Source organism: Aotus nancymaae, unplaced genomic scaffold (genome assembly GCF_030222135.1).
Source record: "Aotus nancymaae isolate 86718 unplaced genomic scaffold, 86718_ANA_hifiasm-v0.15.2.pri h1tg000063l, whole genome shotgun sequence".
NCBI classification, from domain to species: Eukaryota; Metazoa; Chordata; class Mammalia; order Primates; family Aotidae; genus Aotus; species Aotus nancymaae.
This window is the reverse complement of record NW_026988477.1, coordinates 834,910-856,638: the sequence shown is the minus strand read 5'-3', so window position 1 is coordinate 856,638 and position 21,729 is coordinate 834,910. Positions and strand designations below refer to the sequence as shown.

General features: G+C 57.7%; 1 protein-coding gene across 1 annotated transcript in view; it reads right to left on the bottom strand.

Moving 5' to 3' along the window:
- Window positions 1-21,729, bottom strand: part of EXD3 (exonuclease 3'-5' domain containing 3) — an 80,957-nt gene that overhangs the window by 34,149 nt on the left and 25,079 nt on the right. The window contains 5 exon segments of the mRNA XM_064366070.1: window positions 159-232; window positions 5,336-5,436; window positions 15,504-15,643; window positions 16,798-16,851; window positions 21,437-21,604. Of these exon segments, the coding sequence (XP_064222140.1) occupies window positions 159-232; window positions 5,336-5,436; window positions 15,504-15,643; window positions 16,798-16,851; window positions 21,437-21,604 (537 nt within the window).

Sequence of the window (21,729 nt, the reverse complement as noted above, 5' to 3'; positions counted from 1 at the left end):
CCCCCTTCCCCCAGGCTTGGCCCGGTTTCCCAGCTCTGGGGCGAGACGCGGCCCTTCTTGGGACGCCCGTGCACGCCGTGGTGCACAGCGAGTAGCCCAGAGCAAAGTCTGTGGCTCAGGCCACGGTCGCAGCCCGCCAGCCCCTCCCGCTCACGCACCGCCACAAACTGCTTGTGGCACAGGTGCCGCAGGGCTGCCAGGCGCTGCTGCATGGCCGCGTGGGGACACAGCGCTGAAAGGGAGGGGCCAGGTCAGCACTGCAGGCTCAGGGCAGAGGGGCTGTGCATGTCGTTCCAGCCTCTTGCACCTTTACCCGGACCCCACCCCCCAAACCACCACTTGGGACCTGCTGGGGTCCATCCAGCCCAGGCTAGGGGTCCCGCTGGCCCTGGGGTCTCCCTCGCATTTGGGCGGCAGGTCCAGGCCTCCTCATCTTTCCTCAGAAGGTTCCCGACTGGTGCTGGCATCTGAGTTTGTGCCCTGCCCTTCTGCTGGCACGTGGAACCCTCCTGGACAAGGCTGGCTGGTCATTGTGGGTCGCATGCCTGCTGCAGGCCCCACAATCGGCAAGGACTGAGACACACGCGCGTCCACACCCTCCATCAGCCTCAGCACATTCCACACTGACACACACGTCCACACTCTCCATCACTCACCAGACTCCACACTGACACACACGTCCACATTCTCCATCACTCAGCAGACCCCACACTGACACACACGTCCACACTCTCCATCACTCACCAGACTCCACACTGACACACACGCCCACACTCTCCATCACTCACCAGACTCCACACTGACACACACGTCCACACTCTCCATCACTCAGCAGACTCCACAGGGACACACACGTCCACACTCTCCATCACTCAGCAGACTCCACACTGACACACACATCCACACTCTCCATCACTCACCAGACTCCACACTGACACACACGCCCACACTCTCCATCACTCACCAGACTCCACACTGACACACACATCCACGCTCTCCATCAGCCTCAGCAGACTTCACACTGACACACACGTCCACACTCTCCATCACTCACCAGACTCCACACTGACACACACGCCCACACTCTCCATCACTCACCAGACTCCACACTGACACACACGCCCACACTCTCCATCAGCCTCAGCACACTCCACACTGACACACACATCCACACTCTCCATCACTCAGCAGACTCCACACTGACACACACTTCCACACTCTCCATCACTCAGCAGACTCCACACTGACACACACGTCCACACTCTCCATCACTCACCAGACTCCACACTGACACACACGCCCACACTCTCCATCACTCACCAGACTCCACACTGACACACACGTCCACACTCTCCATCACTCACCAGAGTCCACACTGACACACACGTCCACACTCTCCATCACTCACCAGAGTCCACACTGACACACACGTCCACACTCTCCATCAGCCTCAGCACACTCCACACTGACACACACATCCACACTCTCCATCACTCAGCAGACTCCACACTGACACACACTTCCACACTCTCCGTCACTCAGCAGACTCCACACTGACACACACGTCCACACTCTCCATCACTCACCAGACTCCACACTGACACACACGCCCACACTCTCCATCACTCACCAGACTCCACACTGACACACACGTCCACACTCCATCACTCACCAGACTCCACACTGACACACACGCCCACACTCTCCATCACTCACCAGACTCCACACTGACACACACGTCCACACTCCATCACTCACCAGACTCCACACTGACACACACACCCACACTCCCCATCACTCAGCAGACTCCACACTGACACACACGTCCACACTCTCCATCACTCAGCAGACTCCACACTGACACACACGTCCACACTCTCCATCACTCAGCAGACTCCACAGGGACACACACGTCCACACTCTCCATAAGCCTCAGCACACTCCACACTGACACACACATCCACACTCTCCATCACTCAGCAGACTCCACACTGACACACACATCCACACTCTCCATCAGCCTCAGCAGACTCCACACTGACACACACGCCCACACTCTCCATCACTCAGCAGACTCCACACTGACACACACGTCCACACTCTCCATCAGCCTCAGCAGACTCCACACTGACACACACACCCACACTCTCCATCACTCAGCAGACTCCACACTGACACACACATCCACACTCTCCATCAGCCTCAGCAGACTCCACACTGACACACACACCCACACTCTCCATCACTCAGCAGACTCCACACTGACACACACGTCCACACTCTCCATCAGCCTCAGCAGACTCCACACTGACACACACGTCCACACTCTCCATCAGTCTCAGCAGACTCTACACTGACACACACGTCCACACTCTCCATCACTCAGCAGACTCCACACTGACACACACGTCCACACTCTCCATCACTCACCAGAGTCCACACTGACACACACGTCCACACTCTCCATCACTCAGCAGACTCCACACTGACACACACGTCCACACTCTCCATCAGCCTCAGCAGACTCCACACTGACACACACACCCACACTCTCCATCACTCAGCAGACTCCACACTGACACACGTCCACACTCTCCATCACTCAGCACACTGCACACTGACACACACGTCCACACTCTCCATCACTCAGCACAGTGCACACTGACACACACGTCCACACTCTCAACCAGCCTCAGCAGACTCCACACTGACACACACGTCCACACTCTCCATCAGCCTCAGCACACTGCACACTGACACACACGTCCACACTCTCCGTCACTCAGTAGACTCCACACTGACACACACATCCACACTCTCCATCAGCCTCAGTAGACTCCACACTGACACACGTCCACACTCTCCATCAGCCTCAGCACACTGCACACTGACACACACGTCCACACTCTCCATCACTCAGCACAGTGCACACTGACACACACGTACACACTCTCAACCAGCCTCAGCACACTCCACACTGACACACACGTCCACACTCTCCATCAGCCTCAGCACACTGCACACTGACACACACGTCCACACTCTCCGTCACTCAGTAGACTCCACACTGACACACACATCCACACTCTCCATCAGCCTCAGTAGACTCCACACTGACACACGTCCACACTCTCCATCAGCCTCAGCACACTGCACACTGACACACACGTCCACACTCTCCATCACTCAGCACAGTGCACACTGACACACACGTACACACTCTCAACCAGCCTCAGCACACTCCACACTGACACACACGTCCACACTCTCCATCAGCCTCAGCACACTGCACACTGACACACACGTCCACACTCTCCGTCACTCAGTAGACTCCACACTGACACACACATCCACACTCTCCATCAGCCTCAGTAGACTCCACACTGACACACGTCCACACTCTCCATCAGCCTCAGCACACTGCACACTGACACACACGTCCACACTCTCCATCACTCAGCACAGTGCACACTGACACACACGTACACACTCTCAACCAGCCTCAGCACACTCCACACTGACACACACGTCCACACTCTCCATCACTCAGCCGACTCCACAATGACACACACGTCCACACTCTCCATCACTCACCAGACTCCACACTGACACACACGCCCACACTCTCCATCACTCAGCAGACTCCACACTGACACACACACCCACACTCTCCATCAGCCTCAGCAGACTTCACACTGACACACACGTCCACACTCTCCATCACTCACCAGACTCCACACTGACACACACGTCCACACTCTCCATCAGCCTCAGCAGACTCCACACTGACACACACACCCACACTCTCCATCACTCAGCAGACTCCACACTGACACACACACCCACACTCTCCATCACTCAGCAGACTCCACACTGACACACACACCCACACTCTCCATCACTCAGCAGACTCCACACTGACACACACACCCACACTCTCCATCACTCACCAGACTCCACACTGACACACACGTCCACACTATCCAGCAGCCTCAGCAGACTCCACTCTAGATCCCGAGGGCGCCCAGGGAGGGCACCGAGGTCCCACTGAGCCCCTTCCTACCATGGTCTGTCCGCCAGTGGTCCTAGCGGGTTACCTTGTCCTCAGCAGAATGCCAACCTGGCAGAGTCCCATATACCCACGCCCAGAATGCAGCCGTGGGGAGCAGGTCACCATCTGCCCTGAGGTCCCTGCCCGGTTCTGGCCCTATCTCACCCAAGGTCCCTGTGACCCACACTCTCGAGACGTGTAGGCACCTGCCAGCACTTGCTCCAATGCCTGGGAGCACCGTGAGGCAGGGACCCCACCTACCGGCCACAGTGGGCGTCTGTGCAGTTCATGGCAAGTCTAGAAGTTGGGGCTTGTCAGGGAGGGCAGCCTTCCTGGAATGCAGCCACCAGGGCGCAAGCTTCCAGCAGAGGCCTCACCCAGGAATCCGCCACCTGCCCCAGGTCCAAGGGGTGACAAGGGCACCCGCCTCCCACCTTCCTCCTTCCTGGAAATGAAGTCTCCACTACCCGCGTGCACCGGGCACCCCAGGGGCTGTCACCCCTTTAAAACATGGGCCCTTCTGTGCAGCCCCTACACGAAGCCCGGCACACTTTTGGAAGGGAGAAGGGAGAAGTTACTCAGAGAGGGCACAGTTGGCAGCCCGGGGGTTCCTGCAGAGGTGGTTCCTTCAGCCCTACAGACAGACGGGAGCAGGTTTCCTGACATTTCCACGCTTTTTGGCATAATTTTGCCAGCAGGATACTGTGTCCAAAGGCTGGATACAGTACTGCACTGATGGAAGGGATCTGGGCTGCAAGCTACCCATGCCGAGAACCTAGAAACGCTGCAAAATCCAGATAAACCCAAACTGCCAGACAGGCACCAGCCTGCACCCCTCCCCCGAGATGCACGGCCCCGTGCATGGGGCCTCAACGCGTCTTCCCGGCCCCTGCGGGGGTCCTGGGAACAAAGGGGCCTGGCTTCCCTTGGTGTCCGACGACACAGGCAGGTGTGGCCATCAGTCTGTCCAGAGGGGCCTGGGAGGAGTGGCCGCAGAGTCCTGGGGACTGGGACTCAGCACTCACCCTCAGCTCTGCAGCCAGCCAGGAGGCAGGAAGCCCCCCGGAGTCACCCCAGGTGGGCGGAGGAGCTCACAGGCCGGTCGGCTGCTCAGCGGCAGGGCCCACCTTGCGGGCACTCTCCAGGAGCTGGGCGGGAGGCAGGAAGCGGCTCTCTGGGAAGGTTGGTGCCTGAACAACCAGCGGCGCAGTCACAGAACATAAGCCTGGCCACGCGAGCGTGTGGGGCCGGACTCACCCGGACCGCACCGAACCGTGGACTCACCCGGGACCACGCCAAACCGCTCCTGCAGACGCAAGAGCTGCCTGCTCAGCACCGTCGGACTCAGCTTCTCCAGGCCCAACGAGGCCACCTGAGGGTACTGTCTGTGGCGAGAGGCACAGCCTCTGCTGCTGTTTCAACACACTTGAAGATTTTTATTTTCATCAAAGTCATATTCATGCATAAACGCCGAGTGATTCTACAAGGCTTGTAAGAAAAAGCAGGCGCAGGCCGGGCGCGGCGGCTCACGCCTGTAATCCCAGCACTTTGGAGGCCAAGGCAGGCGGATCACGAGGTCAAGAGATCGAGACCACCCTGGCCAACATGGTGAGACCCCGTCCCTACTAAAAATACAAAGATCAGCTGGGTGTGGTGGTGCGTGCCTGTAGTCCCAGCTACTCAGGAGGCTGAGGCAGGAGAATCGCTTGAACCCAGAAGGCGGAGGTTGCAGTGAGCTGAGATCGCACCTCTGCACACCAGCCTGGGTGACAGAGAGAGACACACCTCAAAAAAAAACAGAAAAAGCAGGCGTCAGCCCCCGCCCCGCCCACCGCATGGTTGGCTGCTGCAGGCCGATGCTGAAATGGCCGCGCGTTTGCCTCCGTGTTTCCAGACAACGTCCTTGGGTTGTGGCCTCTTGGCATTCGGTGTGGATGTCTCCCCCCGGAACGCGGCCTCCGAAGACGGCAGAATTAGAGTTTTAGCTGAATCAGCGCGTTCCCCGTTGGCGATACTCTGGCTGCGCGAGGACATCAACAGCTCAGCCTCCTGCTGCTTTCGGGGCAATGCCCATCTGGCTCTGCTGTTCCTGTTTCCCATCCAGCCGCTCTCCAGCTCCTGCCTGCAGGGTCTTGGGCCTGACCCACACGCCCCATGCCCTGGGTCCACGCCTTCCGGCCTCCAGGTGGTGGCGAAGCACATCGCTGGGTGTTTCCCAAGATAAAGTCCATGGAGTCCTGGCCTTTGTCCTGGGAGATGTGCACATCCAGGGTCTGTGACGGTTCAGCGGGGCCGGGACCTCTGGGCGGAGATAACGTTTCCTCAGCACAGGCGGGCTTTGCTCCCAGAACTGCCGCCGAGACCCCAGAACCCATTTCTATTCCTGCCCCTCTGACGTCAGCTGCTCTTCTGGAGGTTTGGAGGTTCCTACATTTTTGCTAGCGTTGGGAAATTTCACGACAACATTTCCCACGGGGGGTCTCTCTCCACCCATCTCGGGCCACGGCACAAAGCTGCTGGTGCGGCTCCCACGCCCTCGCGTCTGGAAACCCGTCTGCGATGAAGCCCTGAGGAATGTCCTCCCTTCCCTGCGCTCCCTTCTTCCCGGAACCCGTTATTCCTGTGTTGGACCTTCTTGACAGAATCTGCCATTTTAAACGTCTTTTCTCTTTGATTTTCCTTCTCTTTATGTATTTTGTACCACTTTTTGGAAGACAACTTCCAGTTCATCTTCCGTCCTCCCATTGAGCTTTCATGTCTCATCCCGTCCTTCCTCCAGCGGCTCTGTCATAAAGCCTGAAGCCTCTTTCCGTGGGGCCCACACCTCCACGTCACAGACACAGCATCTTCCCAGAGATCCTTGCCTTTAAGGTTTCTTTTGCTTCATCCAATCTCCAGCTTAATGTGTGTATTAGTCAGGGTTCTCTGGAGGGACAGAACTCACAGGATATATATACACACAAACACACATAAAGGAGAGTTTATTAAGTGTTAACTCACACGATCACAGGGCCCCACAATAGGCCGTCTGTCTGCAGCTTGAGGAGCAAGGAGAGCGAGTCTGAGCCCCAGACCTGAAGAACTGGGAGCCTGATGTTCGAGGGCGGGAAGCATCCAGCCCGGGAGAAAGATGTAGGCTGGGAGCCTCGGCCCGCCTCGCCTTTGCACATTTTTCTGCCTGCTTTATATTCCAGCATCGCTGGCAGCTGATGAGATGCTGCCCACCCAGATTCAGGGCGGGTCTGCCTCCCCCAGCCAGACTCAATTGTGAATCTCTTTTGGCGGCAGCCCCACAGACACACCCAGGATCAATGCTCTGCATCCTTCAATCCAGTCGACACTCAGTGTTGACATCACAGTGTTAGTGTGTGTGGCTGGCGAGAGGCCCCACAGCCCCGACTGCTCCTGCCCCACACCGCCCTGCAGAGGAGCCGCCCTCCCTGTGTGCCTGGCATGGGTGCCCCCTTCCTGTGCCCGCGGTGTGGCCCAGCAGTCCTTTGCCTGCGGTGTGGCCCAGCAGCCCTGGAAGGCCAGAAGTGCTGTCGGCTGAGAAGCGTCCCTGCACCTCCAGCGAGGGTGTCACCTGTGTCCCTCTGGTTTCAGCACGGAGCCCCAGCTCCGTCCTCAGCTGTGGCCAGAACACCGTGCCCCTCATAAAGGCCCCCTGGAGACCCTGTTTCCAGTCCAGCTTCTCGGAGGAAGCTGAGCCCCCACTTCCCGTGCCTCCTGGGGCTCTGCAGCTGGCGGGCTTCCTGCATTTGCAGGATCCACACTCAGCCTCTGAGGAGAGTCGCCACCTGGACATCTGTTTCCCATTTCCCACCTTAGTCTCTGGAAAGCTTTTGTCTTCAATTTAAAGCACAGAGGCAATAGAAGCTTGAGTGTATCTGCCACCGCAAACTCCAAGGCCTACGTAAAACTTTTTAAAAAATTAAATATATATATGTTTGACACAGGCTCTCACTCCATGCCCCAGGCTGGAGTGCAGTGGTGTGATCGAGGCTCATTGCAGCCTCAACCTCCTGGCCTCAAGTGATCCTCCCACCTCAGCCCCCTGAGTAGTGGGGCTACAGGCATGTGCCACCACGCCTGGCTAATTTTTCGTATTTTTTGTAGAGACGGGCTTTTGTCATGTTGCCCAGGCTGGTTTCAAGCTCCCGGCCCCAAGCCACCCTCCCACTGCACCTGCCAAGTCCTGCGTTTAAAGTAAATTACTTACTGAGTGGCACATGGTGAGGTATGCCAATCACAGATGCATATGCACCTGTGGACCCACTGCCCAAAGCTCAACATAGGATGTTCCAGGGCAGGTGTGGCAGCTCACGCCCGTAATCCCATCACCTTGGGAGGCTGAGGCGGGAGGATCGGTTGAGCCCAGGAGGTCGAGGCTGCAACGAGCTGTAATCGTGCCGCTCCAGCCTGGGTAACAGAACGAGACCCTATCTCTAAAGTAAAATTTAAATAAAGAACATTCCAGCACCCAAAGTGTCTCCCGTGTCCATCTCTGTGGATCCCCACCGCACACTTCTCCAACTTCCGTGGCCAGAGATTCGCCTGATTTTGAACTTGATACAAATGGCATGATAAAACAGGGACATTTTGCCACTTGTGCGTCTGGCTTCTTCCATGCAGGCTTCGTCCACGCTGCCGAGTGTGACGAGCTTCGGTCTCTCACGGCTGGGTTTGTGAACCCTGACCGCTGCACCCACTCCGCTGCTCTGGGGACTAGGGCTGCTCCGAGGTTTTGGAGACGAGTGAAGCTGCCACGACTGTGCCGCTCTGTGGATACTGAGGCCACTTCTCTTGGGCACACGCTAAGTGGACTTGGGCAACGTAAGTCACAGGGTTGGCATAAATGGTTTTCTGAAGTGTCTGCACCAGTGCACATCCCACCAGCAGTGTGTGAGCGTTCTGGTTGCTCCATGTCCTTGCCAACACTTGGTATGTTCGAATTTTAAATTTTAGCCTTTCTGATGGGAGGTAGCGGTATTTCTTTGTGGCTTAATTTGCATTTTCCTGATATTCCTGCTGCTTAGGAACTTCTCCCACATTATTGGCTACCTGGAATCCTCTTCTGTGAAGCGCTTATTCAAGTCTTTTGCTCATTTAAAAAACTGGTTTGTTTGTCTTTGATCGTTTTCTTTGTAGGGTTTTTCTTTGGAATATTCTGGATACAGCCTTTTGTAAGGTACGTTCTGTGAATAATCTCTTGGTCTGGAAGTCGGCTTATCACTCTCTCAATGATGTCCTTTGATGTCCAGAAGATATTAAGTCAAATTTGTCAGTCTCTCACGTTATCCTTCTTCTTCTTTTTTGAGACGGAGCCTCGCTCTGCCACCCAGGCTGGAATGCAGTGGCGCGATCTCAGTTCACTGCAACCTCCGCCTCCTGGATTCAAGTGATTCTCCTGCTCAGCCTCCCAAGTAGCTGGGATTATAGGCACCTGCCAGCACACCTGGCTAATTTTTGTATTTTTAGTAGAGATGGGGTTTCACCATGTTGGCCAGGCTGGCCTCTAACTCCTGACCTCAAGTGATCTACCTGCCTCAACCACCTCAAGTGCTGGGATGACAGGCCTGAGCCACCGCGCCCAGCCTTTGTTCTTAGTGATTTTATATCCTATTTGAGAAAGCTTTATTACAAGTATAAAGAAATGCAATTGGCTTTTATAAACTTACTTTGTAACCAGTGATCTTGCTAAATTTACTTATTAATTTTAATAATTTATCTGTAGATTTTTTTGGTTTTTCTTCCCTATGTAGAAAAACATACATTCTGAAAAAACGACAGTTGTGTCTTCGTACCCAGTCTTCATGCCTTGTGCTTATCCCGCCTCCCGCCCCGGCGTGGGTCCTTGGTACAGTAGTGAGCGAAAATGGCGCCCTTGGACATTAGGCAGTGGGTGGCTCAAGGCAGGGATGCCCGAGGAATGGGAAGGGAGGCTGCCAATCGCCCCGTCTTCCCTCCTGGAGAAACTTTCCAGCAGTATGCGGCGGAAGGGGAGCCCAAGAGACATCCGGGTGCCACCCTGAGTTTGCAGGGAGGAGATGCCCAGAGAAAGAGCTGTGGAGCTCCGCAGGGAGCACGCTCGAGAACTCACCCAAGAACTCACACAAAGTGGAGGAGGAGCCACCTGAGCCCATTACAGGGAAAAGTTTCCAAGCCTGACAAAGAGCTGCTCCCAAGACCCAGAGATTAAAACGCTTCCTAGTGGGCAGGGCGTTGCCTCAGAAATCGGGGGAGGTTGGCCTTAGATTAAACATTGCTCTGATCACACAAATGAAGTTTAAAAGAAAGATCCGAAAAAATTACACTGTTTCCAGGTAACTTAAACATATGCAAGAACAATGATCAATAATATTTTTAGAGGCTGCGTGCTGTGGCTCACACCTGTAATCCCAGCACTTTGGGAGGCAGAGGCGGGGCGGATCACTTGAGGTCAGGAGTTCGAGACCAGCCTGGGCAACATGGTGAAACCCTGTCTCTACTAAAAATTCTAAACAAAAATTAGCCAGGCGTGGTGGCTGGCACCTATAATCCCAGCTACTCAGGAGGCTGAGGCAGGAGAACCACTTGAACCCAGGAGGCGGAGGGTGCGGTGAGCCGAGATCACGCTGCTACACTCTAGCCTGGATGACAGAGTGAGACTCTGTCTCAGAAAAAAAATAATAAAAAAAGAATATTTTTAGAAAACCAAAAACGTCACACACCCTGAAGGTAAAATTCAAAATATCTGTAATCCAATAAAAAATCACCAGGCCTGCAGAGAAGAGGAGATACGAGGCACCCGTGATCAGCAGAAACTGACCTGGAAATGACACGCCAGAGACTCACTGCAGGACGGCGAGACACAGAGCCCCGTACTGGGCAGGAGAGCGCGGACGGCACTGGGGACGCCGCAGATGACGCAAAGATGGCGGCGCAACGTCACCTACGACTTTAAGCCGTGAAGTTTGACGACGTGGATGAAATGGACAAACTCCTTGAAAGGCACGAACAGAGCTCATTCAAAAAGACACAGGCACCCAGATAGCCCTTTTTTAAAGGAAATGGATTTTCAGTTAGAAGTAATACCAACTGGCCGGGTGCAGGGGCTGGTGCCTGTGATCCCAGCACTTTGGGAGGCTAAGGCAGGTGGATCACCTGAGGCCAAGAGTTCAAGACCAGCCTGGCCAAGATGCTGAAATCCCGTCTCCACTAAAAATACAAAAATTAACCAGGCATGGTGGTGGGTGCCTGTAATCCCAGCTACTCAGGTGGCTGAGGCAGGCAATTGCTTGGACCCGAGAGGCGGAGGCTGTAGTGAGCCGAGATCGCCCCAGCCTGGGCAACAAAGTGAGACTTCATCTAAAAAAAAAAAGTAATACCAACTACACACAGTTTTTCCAGAAGATTGAAAGGCAAGGGAATAATTCCAAACTCATTCTATAAGGCAAGCATTGTTCTGATACCAAAGTAGCACATATTACCAGAAAAGACAATGAGAGGCCGATATTCCTCATGGAGAGGGACGCAAACGTTCGTAACGAAATGTAGGCGAGTATCCGCCCCTGCTGAAACCATCTGGGTTCCCAAAAGATAATACATAATGACCAAGTGGAGTCTACCCCAAAAATGCAAGGTTGCTTTATCACGGAAACCCTAAATGGTGTAACGCATCACAGTAACCGATTAAGAAAGAAAAACCATGTGTTCATCTCAACAGACGAGCTGGTTTTACAAATTCCAGCTACATTCCTGACAAAAACTCGAAACAAGCCAAGCATAGAAAGAAACTTCCTCATCTTTTTTTGCTTTTTGATGGAGTCTCACTCTGTCCCTGGAGTGCGGTGGTGCAATCCCAGCTGACTGCAGCCTGGACCTCCCGGGCTCAAGTGGTCCGCCCCTACCGGCCTTCCAAGGCGTAGGGATTCCAGGCATGAGCCGCTATGCCCAGCCCCTTTGCCCACCCTAAGTGGGGAAGTTCAAGTTCTTTTTGCTGAGTGGGGAGATCTCTGTGGATTCTGGATGACAGTCCTTCACCCCACACAGCTTCTGCAGAGATTTTCTCCTGTCTGTGTCTTCTCTCTTTTTTTTTTTTTTTTGGAGACAGAGTTTTGCTCTTGTTGCCCAGGCCGGAGTGCAATGGTATAATCTGGGCTCACTGCAACCTCTGCCTCCCACGTTCAAGCAATTCTCCTGCCTCAGCCTCCCGAGTAGCTGGGATTACACGTGCCCGCCACCACGCAAATTTTTGTATTTTTGGTAGAGGTGGGTTGTCACCACGTTGGCCAGGCTGGTTTCCAACTCCTGACCTCAGGTGATCCGCCCGCCTCGGCCTCCCAAAGTGCTGGGATTACAGGCGTGAGTCACTGTGCCTGGCCTTCTCATTCTCTTAATTCTTTAATATGTTAGTTGACTTGATTGCTAATACTTTGCTTTGCATTTCTGCATTTACCCTCATGAAACATGTTGGGCTTCAGTTTTCCTTCCTCCTAATGTCCTTTTTGAGCTTTGGCCTCTGAGTTTAAGCTGAATAAAGTGAGTTGGGCTGCGCTCCTTTTTTTTAAAATTTTTTATTCTCTAGAAGAGTTCATGCATGATTGGTTCCTTCTTCCCTCCCTCCCCCTCCCTCTCCCTCCCCTCTCCCTCTCTCCCTCTCTCCCCCTCCCTCTCTCCCTCTCCCTCCCCCTCCCTCTCCCTCCCCCCCTCCCCCTCCCTCTCCCCCCTCCCTCTCTCCCTCCCCCCACCTCTCTTTCTTTTCTCTCTTTCCTTTCTTTCTTTTTTTTTTATTTTTGAGACGGAGTTTCGCTCTCGTTACCCAGGCTGGAGTGCAATGGCGCGATCTCGCCTCACGGCAACCTCCGCCTCCTGGGTTCAGGCAATTCTCCTGCCTCAGCCTCCTGAGTAGCTGGGATTACAGGCACGCGCCACCATGCCCAGCTAATTTTTTGTATTTTTAGTAGAGACGGGGTTTCACCATGTTGACCAAGATGGTCTTGATCTCTTGACCTTGTGATCCACCCGCCTCGGCCTCCCAAAGTGCTGGGATTACAGGCGTGAGCCACCGCGCCCGGCCTTTCCTTTCTTTCTTTTACCCCTTCCCCCTTCCCCTCTTCCCCCTTCCAGCCTTCCCCTCTTCCTCTCTTCCTCTCTTTCTTCGATGGAGTCTTTCTCTGTTGCGAGGCTGCAGTGCAATGGTGCGATCTCAGCTCACTGCAACCTCCACCACCTGGGTTCAAGCGATTCTCCTGCCTCAGCCTTCTGAGTAGTTGGGATTACAGGTGCACACCACTATGCCTGGCTGAGTTTTGTATTTTAGTACAGATGGAGTTTCACCATGTTGGTCAGGGTGGTCTCGATCTGCTGACCTCGTGATCTGCCTGCTTCTGTCTCCCAAAGTGCTGGGATTATATGTGTGAGCCACCGCGCCTGGCACTTTTTTTTTTTTTCTGAGATGGAGTCTTACTCTGTCACCCAGGCTGGAGTGTAGTGGAGTGATCTCGGCTCACTGCAACCTCTGCCTCCGGGTTCAAGGGAATTACAGGCGCACGCCACCACACCTGGCTAACTTTTGTATTTTTAGTAGAGACGGGGTTTCACCATGTTGGTCAGGCTGGTCTCGAACTCCCGACCCCAGGTGATCCGCCCACCTCAGCCTCCCAAAGTGCTGGGATGACAGAGCAAGCCACTGTGCCCAACCACAAAGCACTTTCTTTCTGAAATATTTGAAAAATTCACCACTGACACCGTCTGGGTTCTAATAAAGTTTTCTCTGTAATAAAGCTTTAGACTATGGACTCAACTTAACAGCTCTGTAGGACTATTTAAATGTTCTATTTCTGCTAGTGTCAGTTTTGGTAAATTGTATTTTTCAAAAATTTGCCTATGATATCTAAATGGTCAAGTACATTTGCATTAAGTTGCAAACAACATCCCCTTGCTACATGTCAACGTCTGCAGGGTCTGTAATAAGGCCCCTTTCACGCCTGGCGTTGGTCACTCACATTTCATCCCTTTCTTTCTTAGGCTCCCTTGATGATCTATGCCTGAATCAGTGACTTTATTGAGAGCTGCAAAATGGTGATTTTTAGTTGTATCATTCCTTTTTCGCCCATTAGCTGGAACACATCATATAGAGAAGAGCATTTCCCCCTTCCCTTGGGCATCACTGCGGACGCGTGGACCTTCAGCAGTTAAGGTGTTATACTCCAGTGCCACCGCCATTTCCGCGCTCAGTCCATTCTCCGAAAGCCCTTGCTGCTTTCGGTGGAGAATGGCATCTGGTGACTGAGCCGGCAGGCCGGTGTGCTCGTTGCTATGGGGTGCCATTGCATCCAGGCCCTTTCGGAGCACAGAGCTAGGACAAATTTTAAAAATCATTAATTTAAACCAATACCTGCAATGAAATCTAACACTGCAGGGTCTTCCTCACCCTCCCAGTTTCCATGTATATTTCTTTTTGTTGTTTTTTGAGGCGGAGTTTCACTCTTGTTGCCCAGGCTGGAGTACAATGGCGCGATCTCGGCTCACTGCAGAGCCTCCCAGATTCAAGAGATTCTCCTGCCTCAGTCTCCCAAGTAGCTGGGATTACAGGCACGTGCCACCCAGCCTGGCTAATTTCTGTATTTTTAGTAGAGACAGGGTTTTTCCACGTTGGCCAGGCTGGTCTCGAACTACCAACCTCAGGTGATCCACCTGCCTTGGCCTCCCAGAGTGCTGGGATTACCAGTGTGAGCCGCCGCGCCTGGCTGTGTATTTCTTTTCTTCACAATGAGACCTCTGGTTCCCACCTCCATCACTGCATTCACTGTTTTGTTCTTTTTTTAAATATAATAGGATCGATGGCAACTGATTATACACTCACTGTGCCTGGCCTGGTGCTGCGTGTGCCCTGCCTGTTCCCTATGATGAAAAGTCTTAGCGACGCTCTGAGTCAGGTGGACTCAGCCCCATTGTGTGAATGAGGAACAAACTCAGAAAGTGGAAGCGACTTGCCCTTTGAACTAAGGGAGGAGAAGTGGAGGAGGATGGGTCCAGGGAGGCCTGATACCCACGTCCAAGCCCTGGACTCTCCAGCGAGGTGACCCTGGGGCTGTGTGGGGACAGAGGCTGGAGTCTGCCTGTCGGTGGATGGGTCCAGGAGCCTTCCAAAAACTTTATTAGATGAAAGCAAACGAATGAATGGGCAGATAAGCAGTATGGACGCCATGCCTGTGTACGAAGAGCCACCACAGAGAATTGTTTCCATCTTTCTAAGAACAGGTAACTCTTGCGCTTGGGAGAAGAGAGCAGTGCTCCTGCCAGCCCCAGCCCCTCCTCTCCAGACGCAGCCGCCCCGGCTGCAGTCACATGGCAGCTGTGTCCCAAACATCAGAACTGCCTGGGAGAGCTCTCCCACGTGCCTGCTGCCATGCTGCCCCCTCAACCAGGGTGCCATCTGGTGCCAGCTGCCAGCGTCCACGGGACTCACCTGGCAACATCCTTGATGTCAAAGCCGGGCTGGCACCAGGAGTCCATGAGGGCCAGCAGCCTCCTCTGGAGGTCCGGGAAGCCGGCCACGTAGCGCTCCACGAGGGCCACCTTGTCCTGGAGGAGCAGTGGGACGCTCATCTGTGGGGGGGATGCACAGTCAGGCCACAGTCTCCGCCACCTTGGCCAAAACCCCACACTCACCTCCAACCAGCCCAGAGTTGGCGGCCGCAGTGTCAGAACTAACGGGGCCCAGAGGCCGTCCAGGCCCAACAGTGCTCGCCCGGCCTGCCCTCGTGCTCACACACACTCGCCCCAGGCTTCCGGTAGGTTCTACGGCCACCCCCTCTCCACGAAGGCCTGGAGGCCCTAAGAGGCAAGGGGGACCCTGGGAAGTTCATTTGTCATCAAATGTGGGGAGGCGGGACTGAGACAAACCGAGCACATGACGCCAGCACTGCCCCAAGGGGCCCTCAAGCCCCACACGCTGTCGGTGCCTCCAGGAGGGCCTGGGGGTGGGGGGCTCCCTGGCTGTGCTGCTGGGCCTTGGGATACACCAGCCATTCCCTCGGCAAGAACCAGTCCCCTCAGACAAAGCGCCTCAAAGAACGCTCCTCACCTCCTTCCCCACCTCCTCCGCCTCACAGGTGAGGCTGCCTGGAGCCGGACTGCATGGGGCCCACCTACAGGGCGGTGCCCTCAGGGACAGGTCTCAGGCAGAAGGCAAAGCCCGAGAATCCTCTCCGGCCCCAGCTCTTCAGACCTGGAGTCTGCACCCATCCGCGGAGCACAGGGCCGAGGCCTTGTGGTGTGGACACCCCTCCCTCTTTAGGGAGACCAGGATGCATCCTGTCCCCACCTGGCCCTGCCTCAGTTCCACCTGTGTCCCTGTGGTGGGGACAGAGTCCCAGTGTGGGAGCTTGTCCGGAAATTCCGTTAGACAGGTGACTGCTCCCCCAGCCCCCTGCGCAGTGGAGGCGAGGAGCAGAAGAGGGTCCCGGAAGCACGTGGGCTGCGTGTCCTGAGAGGCACCTGGCGCCCACTCCAGGGAAGGGGTGGCCTGGCTGCTGCACGGAGCACTCAGGGCTTCGAGGACCGCTGGGCACGGGGTGCCCGGACGTGCGGCTGCGCCTGGCTGGGGTCAGCTCACCAGAAGGGCTGGTCTGGGGGCTCCCGACGGCCCTGCTTTCCCTCCCTGTGGCTTGCTGGACCCCCCACCTCCACCAACACTGTTCCTGGAGACCTGCGCATTATCCGAGTTTGAACCCAAACGATTGACGTGAGAAGACGTTCACCTTTTCAACATCAAGTTCTGGCTGCAGCTTCAACGTGGCGCTCAGCATGACTGCCTGGTACAAACATGAAGGCACAGATTACTCGGGGCCTGGGAGGGGCTACCACCCACCTACACGGCGCCTGGTCACTGCGGCGGACTGTGGGGCCTTCCCGTGTCCACCCACGTGGCCCTCAGGCTGAGGGGCCTGGCCTGGCAGACAAGCCCCCTGTGCTGAGCCCCGCTGAGCCCCGCTGAGCCCGGCCCTACATGAGCTGGAACAGACGGGAGGCCACACAGCCTGGTCCACAGGGCCTTGCTCAGGGCTTGCTGATGAGCCCACGGAGGGCAAGGAGGTGGGCTCAGAGCAAGGGGCAAAGCCGTGGCCTCCCACGTGACCCATATGCGGGGCCCAGTCCTGGCGCCTGCAGCAGAGTAGAGGGGCCAGGGCTGAGGACCTCAGGGCAGGGTCTCAGCACACCCTGACGCCTGGGGGGTCCTAGCTGTTCCCACGAGGCGGGAGACGGGCACCCCGCGAGCGCTCCCAGGACACACAGCTGCGATCGGGCACGGAGGGCCCTGACCGCCCGCACGTACTGCGGGCCTGAGCTGCTATTAATAATTTCCATAAGAAGCACTCCCATAACCAGCAAAAATGACCTGCGAGAGCAGCCCAGGGAGCATCGGCGCCCCGCCCCCCGCAGCCCAGAGAGAGGACCAAAATAGCGGCCTGGGAAAGCCTCGGTTCCGCTTCCAGCCCCGTGCGCGGGGTGGGGGCGCAGGTCTGGGGGCCTTTCCCTGCGCAGCGCTGACCCGGCGCCTCCACTGCCTGGCCGGGGTCCAGAGGCTAGACCTCCACCAGGCCCGGAGGCCGCAGCGCCTGGGGCTGGGGTCTCAGGGCCACGGGGAGGGGCGCAGGGCCCGGGGAAAGGGTCGTAGGGCCTGGGGAGAGGGGGGCCGGGTATCTCAGGTCTGTAGGGAGGCGCACAGGGCCGCGACGGGGCCTCAGGGCTGCGGGGAGGGGCGGAGGGGCCATGGGGTGGGGTCTCAGGGCCGAGGGGCCATGGGGAGGGGCGCCGCGCCCGGGAGGTGGGCATAGGGCTGGGCACAGGGGCCACCACGTGGGGACCACCCCAGCAGTGACACCCGCAGCTTCACACAAGGGCCCTGACCCCTTCTGGATCAGGGATATCCTTGAGAAGCTGCCAGAGCTCAGGAAGGTGGGAGTGCAGGCCCCGACGCCTCACCGTGTTCAGAACCATGGGGTGGTCACGACCCCCCCTCCCTCTTCCCCTCCCACCCCATGTGGGCACTGTCAGGTGCAGGGGGGTGGAGGATGGGGCTGCGCCCATCAGGTCCTTAGGACCAGGCCCTCAGCAGGTTGGGGGGCCGGGGGCCCAGCCAGGGCAGGTGGCCAGGGTGTCCCCTCACTGCTGCTGCACCCGGCCTCCCTCTGAAGACAGACTTCAGGCTCCAGGCCCTAGCCCTTGGCGGGTACCCCCCATACATATCCTTCTGAGCCCTAGAAGGCCTCAGGTTTGGGGAGGAACCTGGGCGGGGCTGGGTACAGCAGTGCTCCCCAGCTGGGCGGCTTGGTCTCCCTGTCCCGCAGGCTGCGACCCCGGGGGCTACCCTGTGACCCTGGCTACCCTGCGATGCCGGCTACCCTGCGACCCCATCAGAGGGGGTTCAAGGTACATAGCTGAACCCTTCTCTTCTCCATGGCCCCCATTCAGAGCCCAGGGCAATCGGGTGTCTGGACCTTTCTGCTGGGCCCGCAGGAGCTCTCTGGGCACCCAGGGCCTCTTGTGGCCAGGGGGGCTTTCTGGACATGCAGGTGTCCTGGGGCCCCCAGACCCTATGTCCACATTTTGTACCTGGAGCCTGGTGGGGGCTTGGGGCCTAGCAGCTCAGGGGACAGGACAAGGATGGCGCTCCCTCAGCTCCACCATGCCAAGGGCAGTGCCTGGCTTCCATGGGTGACCTTGGTGATGGGGACTGGGGGCTGGAGGGTGGCAGGTAGCTCCCTGGCCCGGCCCCCGTCTCAGGCTCTGGGGCTCCTGCATGGCCCTTTCACTGTGATCGTGCCTGACTTAGAATCGGCGTCTGATCACCTCCCTGGGAGAATGGTGTACAGCTGCCCACTGCCCATGCCTGGCCACTTGGGAAACTCAGCAGGCACGAAAAGCTCACCTGGCCCCGGAGCCAGGCCCAGGGAGCAGACAGCAGACGGTGAAGAGTCGGGGACCTCAGGGGAGGAATGAGCCGGGGGCTGGGTTGCGAGGTCAGACGGGCAAACTGGGCCCACCCTGCCCCAGGCGGCACTTCCTGACCTCGGCTGCCCGGAGGATGGGAGGCACCCGCTAGCAAGAGGGGGACGAGGCCGTCCGGCTGGGGCGGTGGGGTGGGGCTGCAGAAACCTCTGGCCACACAGGCCCAGGAGCCACGGCTTTCAGGGAAGAAAAAAAGAACAAGAAAATCCGGCGGGGCTGCGGTGCTGACCATGGGGAAGGGCCCCACTCGGAGGGGCGGGAAGGCTGGCAGGAACCCAGTGACGGCCCTGCCTCCCACCTCTGCGTGGGCCTGGAGCCAAGACGGCTTTTTTTTTTTTTTTTAAAGCAAAGCTATCTTTTTACCTTGATAAGCTGTTTAAAAAATGTAAATAAAATAACTCAGCGGACAAAAGCGGGCATTCATCCCGCCCAGAGCCAGCCGCTGCCCTCGACATGAAATATCGCAGCGCATTGAGCGGCGAGCCCCGGCTAATCCGAGCGGACAGGCCTGAATGCGGCCCCTCTCGGCCGGGCGCGGCGGTGGGCAGTGGAGCATGTATCGCCTGCCGGGCGGCCCCGCCTGGGACAATGGCTTTCTTCGCACAAGGGGCCTGTGCGGGACAAGACCCCCTTTGTGTGGGGATTCCTGCCTCGGAGCGTGAGGGAGGCGCATTCAGCCGGCCCCAGACGGTCTTTGAAAGGCGCGGTAACAGAAGACGGCCGAACCCCAGCCTGCCTTCTGCCTCCCTGCACTCTCGGCAGGCCCGGCCGCCATCCACCTGCGGACAGTGCCTCGGCCACATGAGCGGGCCCTCCGTCCCGCACTGCCCCGGCCGGCCATCGTGGCTTCTCGGCGCCACGCACCAGCCGTGAGAGGCCGGCGACAGTGCGGGGGCGGGGCCCGGTGCAGCCGACGCTTGGCTCACCCCCGAGCGCCCAGCCAGGCAGCCCTGATGGCTGCACCCAGGTTCCGACGCGGCTCCTCACGGCCAGGGGGTCTCGCTGGGAAGAGGAACCCAGGGTGCCATCGGGACAGCCTCCGCCCCCATGCAGAGCCCCGCGTCTCGGCAGCACGTCCTTCAAGTAAGGGCCCTGACAAGGCGGGGGGCGGACTGATGCCCCCGAATGCCGGCCTCCTTATACATGATCAGTGTACCCTGAACCAAGCAGCCCTGGACTGAGCAACCCCGGGCAGGGCACCCCCGGGCAGGGCACCCCCGGGCTGGGCACCCCCGGGCAGAACACCCCCGGGCAGGGCACCCCCGGGCAGGACACCCCCGGGCAGGGCACCCCCGGGCAGGACACCCCCGGGCAGGGCACCGCCGGCCTTCTTTGCTGCACCTCCTGCTGCACCCTGGATTGTGGGTTGGGATCTGCAATCTCAGGGCACCGAGAATTCACAGGGGCCCCCTGTAGCTGCAGGAACAGCTCAGAGCCACCCCACGCAAGATGGCCGCCTCCCTACTCACTGCAGGCCACAAACCCAAGTCCCAGCTTGGCCAGGCTTGGGGGGCGGTGGCTGTGACTCCAGGGCCCGGTCTTCCTCTTGGAATCCTCTGGGCTTAAGAGTCAGCATTGCTCAAAAAGGAGGCTCAGCAAACCTCCAAACTCCCTAACATTCCACCAGTTCTAATCCAGACACCCGTAGCTCCAAACCCACACTTCTGCGACACGGCTAAGACCCGGCCCCCGACCACAAGGGAGCAGAGCCGCCTCTCCCGCCAGCAGCCGACAAGGGGTTGGATGCCAAGCAGACACGTTTCACACCTGGGCGACGGTGCCGGGCACGACTGATGCCCTGGCCCCGAGCCTCGTCCTGTGTCCCGGGCACTGGCCCACCCCACACTGTGCCTTGTGAGTGGAACCCACTCAGGGTGCCATGGGCGGCAGGGCTGGCACCAGCTGCTCCCACAGCCCCTCTGCTCAGCCTCTCCCAGGAATGTTTCCTTCCGGGGAGCGCAGACAGCACCCGGCGCCCAGGAGGCTCAGCAGACGAACACCCACAAAGGGCAGCTGCCTGCGTGGTTCTGTGTGGGATTCTTGGGTGCAGACACTCACGGGCATGGTGGGTGTGGCTGGACCGAAGCTCAGGGCCAGGCCCACCTTTGGGAGGAAAGGACTCGTGGGAGCCAGGAGTCGGCGGGGGAGGCGAGGCCTGGGGCTGGCTGTGCTCTGACGTTGCTGTCGGCTCAGGCAGCCTGAGGGCTCCTGGGACCCTGCACCCCACACGCAGCTGATGGGCTTCCCACTGCCAGGTCCTTGATTCCTCCATGCAGACCAGAAGCCCCACACAGCCCCCATCATGCAGGCGGCCCTGAGCCAGGCGCAACCCCACCCCGCCGGCTGAGAAATCCTTTCCCCGTGGGCCCAGCCACGTGGGCCACTCACTTCTCTGAATCTGCCCTCGTGGTAGAGGTGGTGGACGTGCTCCAGCAGGCAGCTCGGGTCTGCATCCTGTAGCTGGAAGATGCTGGCCAGCGGCGCTGCAAGGCTGGAGGGGCTCTTGGTGAGGACCCTGACCGCTCGGGCCTGCAGCTGCTCCAGCCTCGGGCTGTGCTGGAAGAGCCGGGACCCGGCCTTACTGGACGCAGCACCCAGGGGCCGAGCCACGGGGCTGGCTGGGGCAGGCCTGGCCCAGGAGGCAGCACCTGTTACTATGGCTGTGTGCGGGCCTCGGGCGG